Source organism: Anthonomus grandis, chromosome 12 (genome assembly GCF_022605725.1).
Source record: "Anthonomus grandis grandis chromosome 12, icAntGran1.3, whole genome shotgun sequence".
Classification (NCBI taxonomy): Eukaryota; Metazoa; Arthropoda; class Insecta; order Coleoptera; family Curculionidae; genus Anthonomus; species Anthonomus grandis.
In genome coordinates, this window is record NC_065557.1 from 4514412 (window position 1) to 4521615 (window position 7204).

General features: G+C 29.6%; 1 protein-coding gene across 1 annotated transcript; it reads right to left on the minus strand.

The window, feature by feature from the left end:
* Positions 1-1627: 1627 nt before the first annotated feature.
* Positions 1628-4558, minus strand: LOC126743254 (uncharacterized). Its single transcript, XM_050450252.1, has one exon. It carries the CDS (start codon positions 4511-4513, stop codon positions 3740-3742), a length of 774 nt encoding a protein of 257 aa, XP_050306209.1. The 5' UTR covers positions 4514-4558; the 3' UTR covers positions 1628-3739.
* Positions 4559-7204: the final 2646 nt, after the last annotated feature.

Consider the following 7204-nt stretch of genomic DNA (forward strand, 5'->3'; position numbering starts at 1 on the left):
ACATAAAAAACATATGTATTGGTATAACAACGTTTCGGTAAAATTTTTGCTATCATCAGAGACACTTTAAAAGTGTAAGAATCCTAATTAAAAAGCAATCAGATCCATTTAAGTTATGCATAAAAAACGTAATTCTTTCAGTTCAATTTTAATTTAATTAAATATTACTTTTAACTATTTATATTCTAATTTTATGCATATTTTGGGTTTTTACAGGATTTTAAAAAATAGTTATGCATGGAAAAACGTAATTTAAAAAAAATGAAAATGAAAGGTAGAATAAATGGAAAATAATTAATAATAAAACTAGAATTAACTGCAAAATTAACATTGTTTTATGCATAAATAATGGCGCTTAATTTCTCTAAACTATTTTTTATGTGATTTTATTTTTACTTTTTAACCCCATAAAAACTCAAAAAAATATACTAATAAACAGAATAATTCAAGTATTTAATCATACATATATCTAATTAATTAATTAATTAAATTAAAATGTTTTAAGGTCCTGTGCATGTTTTAAATGAATTTAATTCCATTTTATTTAAAAGCCTTATAATTTTATATTTTGTAAATTAATCAATTATATTAGACCTGATGATGACCGAAAATATCACAAAACCTTAAAAGATTAATTATTAAAAAACCCCAGTATCTTTAATCCGTATTTTATTTATTGCAATTTAATTTAACTTTGGCTTGTACTTTTTAACCTTAAAATCCTGTAAAAATTCGAAAACGGGCTAAAATAAAAATTATTACAAGCACTCATTTATTAAGCCCTATTTCCAGTATCTATATTATATATTTATTTAAATTAAAATCAGATTAAATTAAAACAAATTTTAAACACATAGGCATAATTTTTAATTAATGTTTCCATTTTAGTTAAATTAAGTTTGGTAACTAGAACGTTTTGGTAATTATTAAATTTATGATTAAAAATATCATAGATGATGGTTAATTAGTAAAAATTCCATTTTCTGTTTAAAATTTCATAAATTAACTATCATCACTATTTTTGATAAATTTTAATTATTTAATTTATAAGCATTTAATACAAATTTATGTAGGACATTAACCAAGGAACATAATTAATTAACATAACTGAAAACTTAAATAGTTAGGATCCTGACCATTAAATTAATGTAATGTCACATCTGGTAGCATTAAAAATTTGGATTAAGAGAAATTAAGAAAGAGTTTTGAATTAATTAAAGGACTCTAGACTAACTTTAGGAATTTTGACCCTATAAAACATTTAACAATTTTGCTTTAAAAATTGGTTATCTCTGGATCACTTTTTTGACCAAAATTCTTCAATAAAAACCTGAAATTGGAACCAATTTTAAAAAAATACTTAAAAGCATAACTTAAATGGATACAACTCCTTTTTAATTAAAATTAATTTTGGATAGAGTTTAAAATAGACTAACCATTTCTATGTAAAGCGAGAATGTTAGAATTAGTGAGCGTAGTGTTTTTGTGTAAAGTTTTATTTAATTCATGTAATGAGATTCAAGAATTTCTGGTAGTTAATGATTATTTTATATTTATATTGTTAAGTAATTAATAAAATTTAAAGCCCTATCTAAAGACTTCTGAGTATTTTGGAAATTTTGCAAAAATTTCAAATCTTGTGTTTTTTTCACATTTTTGGGCATTCTTTTTAATAATTTATTTTAAAAAATAATTTTTTTGTCAAAGTATAAGATATCCAAGAGAATAAGACCGAAATAAAAAATTAATTTATTAACCTTAGGGTTAAATTACAATAATTATACTGTGGTATATTTTTAAAAAAGTTTAATTTTAAAATTAAAAAAAAAACTTAAAAAGATTTTTTAATTAATAATAATTGTAATATTAGATTCAGATACTTCAAATTGATTTTCGATTACTTTAATTTTTTTTTAATTTATATATTGAGCTTCTGTTGACCTTCATCTGCTTTAGTATAATAAAAATTTGAAAAGAGCGACTAAAAAACAAAAACTTTTGACTGTCTTTTAACGTTAAAACTATTTTTAAAATTGTGAATAAAATTTTGGTGTTAAGACTCAAAAAAAATATAGTCCGGAAATTTTGTATGCATAACTTAAATGGACTTGATCCCTTTTTGCTTTAAATTCAAGTCCATGTTTCGAGTTTAAGCCTAATTAGAGATCGCATCTATAAATGCCTAAATTTGTCTTTTTTAACCAAAATATTTACTATTGAACCATTTTGTGAAATAAGAACATAAATTCCAAGGAGAAGCGGTCATAAACAAACCATTTTATCCCAATACAAGGCCCCTTAAGTCCAAATTTAGGGAAGTGATTTTTAAAAAATAGGTTTATGATGCATAATTTATTAAAACTATACAGGGTGTTACAGAATAAGAGGTTGATGCTTAAGGGTGTTAATTCTTAGGTAATTTTAACCAATAAAGGTTTTTAAAGTAAAGAGTGTTGAAAATTGTCTCCCTTAGAACCAAATTTAGGAGACCCTGTATGAAAGTATCTAGAGAAATAGAGTTGTTATACTGTACTGGTAAAATAATGTACATATTCTTATGTTTTTATATAATATGCTTATAAAATAAATAATTTTTTTTTCTAATAAATTGACCATGCATAAAAATGTTTTTATTTTTTTTCCGGGGTAATTGCATGTCGGACGAAAAATAGTCAAAAAATTAAATTTGCCCTAAAATGAATGGGGATTATAAAAATAGTCTTTATTCTCCATCAGAAAATGACTATTTATACTTAGAGGGTCTATACTAAATTTCATAAACATATCTAGGAAGTTAATAAAGGATTTTTTTCTTAAGATTTTAACACCCTATAGGTCAAAAGTTAAGGGGTTAAGCTTCATTTGAACTTTTCTTCTTAAAATCACCTTAAAACAGGATCAGCACCTTATTCTGTAACTCCTTGTATAATTAAATGAATTAAACATGTTTTACCTAAAGAATTAAGCATCATCAAATCTAATATTTAAAAAAACATCTTCTAGTACCATCCTGTAGTCAGTAGATATGTAATGTGTAAGGGTCTTTGGCCATTCACAGGCTAATTTTGAAAATTGTTATAAACTTCTGATGCTTCAAGTGACACATGTTTAATTTTTTTGATTCTTGCGTTTTTTTTATTTTACGGTAAATTGTACCAAACATTATGAACACTCTTTCAAATTATGATGCATAATTTAATTGTACGCGACTGACGTTTGCCTAAGTAAGATTTCTTTAAGTGTTAAAATTAGATTAGTTTAGTTCTGCCTTTCCGGCTGCCCCACTCGCAATATTAACACTAACTACCTAAAATTCTCAAGCACTTTCGGGAGTCCGTTTAATTAAAGCTACATTTCTATATATCAGGGAATCAAAGTGTACTGGCGGTACAGTCTTTAATCTCTACCAAACAAAAAAAAAGAACAGAAAAAGAACCCGGTTAACTTGTCGCAAATACTTACATGATCGATGTGTACTGAGAGACCACACTACTAATCCAATTATTTAAAAAAAATTAATTATTACAATATAGCGTCTGGGGGGATAAACACATGCACAGCTGATGTCGTATCATATGGATCACTACAATATACCACGCCCGGGCCTCGGGACGCTTGCGCACAATTACACACTATTATCACAAGAAGGGTGTCCGGAAACGCACTTCCGGAAACTATAATCATCATCATCATCATCATCATCATTTTTTCCATCAATTTTTTTACTTTATCACAGCGATCACACGTTGTAACACACTTGCTGAATCTGATGCGGAAACGTGGATATTGCGGAACTCACGTAGGGATGTAACCGGTGGGCCCGCAGGTACTGCCGATACTTCCCGGATAAGATGTGTTTGTCCTCGGGTCGTTCCGGGGAACAATCCGGTTCCCATAAACTGTCCCTACTGGTAACGGCTGTATAGGCGGCACAGGCCAGTACCTCCCTTTTGCAGTAGGGCTGACTGGGGGCTATTGGGGGTTGAGGTGGATCCCACAAAGAACGTTCCTGCGTCTGGTACTGAACGGGATAGGGGGCTGCTTGCACTGGAACTTGCTGGGGTAGCTGTTGGCCCCTAGGGGCAGCCCCACGTCTCTTCAAAGCGGTCGCCGGTCTTGCGGGTAAATTGTTTATGAAAGGACTACGACGTTGACTCTCGATTTTCCGGAAGTAACAGGGGTGGATCATGAGTAGCGGCTCGTTACGTACTCCTTGGGGTGGTTTGGCCGCGTTAGGTAACTCGTACTCGACACTACAATCGACGTGTAAGGGTCTCGAGTAGTCCTTTTGGGGTACCGTCGAGGGGGTGCGTTGAGCCGCCGGCGAGGGTTGTAACTCATAAGACACCGGGGGGTAACACGTATTATTCGCGGTCGACATGTTCGAGTTTATCGTCGCACGATAGTCGTTTCTCGACTGACGTTGCTGTTGGAGTGTGTCCGCGTTCTGCTGATGTTGTTGGTGGTGGTGGGGATGATGGTGGGGGTAGGAAATCGATTTACCCAAAGACATAGCCGTAGGACTGTCTGCGGAACGTCTGTGCTGCGACTACGTCACCGAAATACTAGTGCTTGTGCCCCGTCGTAGTTGTCTGGACCGGTTAGTTGTTCGCGCTGTTGCCAGGCGGGGTCGCCATTTTGTCCCCGGGTTTTTATGGTTTTTGGGTTGCGAAGGGGTGGGGGTGGTTTGCGCCCCGCTGACTTTTGACGACGTACAAATAGGGTTATTTTCTAGTTTTTTTTTATGCATAACTTTAATGGATCTGATTGTATTTTAATTAAGATTCGTAAAATTGAATGTTTTTATTAAAATAACAATAATAATAATAACCATTGATGTACTAGTTGATGACCAAAGTTTCCAGAATAAAGTACTTTATTCTGTAAAATTAATATACGTATTCTATAAAATATTTTATTCTGTAAACTTTGCCTCGCTGATTTTTGACTATATACAAATAGGGTTATTTCGTAGTTTTTTTAAGCATAACTTAAATGGATCTGATGGCATTTTAATTAGGATTCGGAAAATTGAATGTTTTTATAAGGATTTTATTGATATAACAATAATAATAATAACTACTGATGTACTAGTTACTGACCAAAGTTTACAAAATAAAATACTTTATTCTGTAAAATTAATATACACATTCTATAAAAAAATTTTTTCTGTAAACTTTGCCTCGCTGATTTTTAACTATATACAAATAGGGTTATTTCGTAGTTTTTTTTAAGCATAACTTAAATGGATCTGATGGCATTTTAGTTAGGATTCGTAAAGTTGAATGTTTTCGTAAGGATTTTATTAAAAAAACAATAATAATGATAACCATTGATGTACTACTTAGTCACCAATGTTTACAGAAAAAAAAAATGTATTGTGTGAACTTTGCCCCGCTGATTTTTCTCTATGTACAAATAGGGTTATTTTCTAGTTTTTTTTATGCATAACTTAAATGGATCTGATGGCATTTTAATTAGGATTCGTAAAATTGAATGTTTTTCTAAGGATTTTATTGACATAAAAATAATTATAATAATAACTACTGATGCACCAGTTACTGACCAAAGTTTACAAAATAAAATACTTTATTTTGTAAAATTAATATACACATTCTATAAAAAAAAATTTTCTGTAAACTTTGCCTCGCTGATTTTTGACTATATACAAATAGGGTTATTTCGTAGTTTTTTTAAGCATAACTTAAATGGATCTGATGGCATTTTAATTAGGATTCGTAAAGTTGAATGTTTTCGTAAGGATTTTATTAAAAAAACAATAATAATGATAACCATTGATGTACTACTTAGTCACCAATGTTTACAGAAAAAAAAATTGTATTCTGTGAACTTTGCCTCGCTGATTTTTCTCTATGTACAAATAGGGTTATTTTCTAGTTTTTTTATGCATAACTTAAATGGATCTGATGGCATTTTAATTAAAATTCGTAAAATTTAATGTTTTTCTAAGGATTTTATTGACATAAAAATAATAATAATAATAACTACTGATGCACCAGTTACTGACCAAAGTTTACAAAATAAAATACTTTATTTTGTAAAATTAATATACACATTCTATAAAAAATTTTATTCTGTAAACTTTGCCTCGCTGATTTTTGACTATATACAAATAGGGTTATTTCGTAGTTTTTTTAAGCATAACTTAAATGGATCTGATGGCATTTTAGTTAGGATTCGTAAAGTTGAATGTTTTCGTAAGGATTTTATTAAAAAAACAATAATAATGATAACCATTGATGTACTACTTAGTCACCAATGTTCACAGAAAAAAAAAATGTATTGTGTGAACTTTGCCCCGCTGATTTTTCTTTATGTACAAATAGGGTTATTTTCTAGTTTTTTTTATGCATAACTTAAATGGATCTGATGGCATTTTAATTAGGATTCGTAAAATTTAATGTTTTTCTAAGGATTTTATTGACATAAAAATAATTATAATAATAACTACTGATGCACCAATTACTGACCAAAGTTTACAAAATAAAATACTTTATTCTGTAAAATTAATATACACATTCTATAAAAAATTTTATTCTGTAAACTTTGCCTCGCTGATTTTTGACTATATACAAATAGGGTTATTTTCTAGTTTTTTTATGCATAACTGAAATGGATCTGATGGCATTTTAATTAGGATTCGTAAAATTGAATGTTTTTATAAGGATTTCATTAAAGAAATAATAATTGATGTAGGTACTTGGTAGTAACCAGAGTTATTTTAAGTAAAAATGACGTGGTTGGGTATTTATTGCTCAAAGACTAAAGAAAACAATTTTTTTCTAGGCCAACGTTTCGAATTATATTCAATTAATTTTCAGGGCTCCTACTTATAGTTTTCTTGCGTTATTAAGGAAAAAAGCATTTACCAACGACAACCACATAATGCACCAAAATTGACGTTGGTGAGAATTGGTTATTTAGGGCTTTTTTTTATTTTATTGGTTATTTTTTGAGTATAATTAGACCCACTACGGTGGAAAAATAATATTCCCAGGCAATCCAGACACTATTTAGTAAATGAAACGATGATATAGAAATAAGGTGGAAAAATCTAATTCTCATTGATTTATCCCTATCTCAATCTGAAAATTAGAAGACGGTGGAAATATAATAATGTTTTTTGAGTATGAATGGACACATTACGGTAGAAAAACATTATTTTCAGGCAATCTATAGGCGA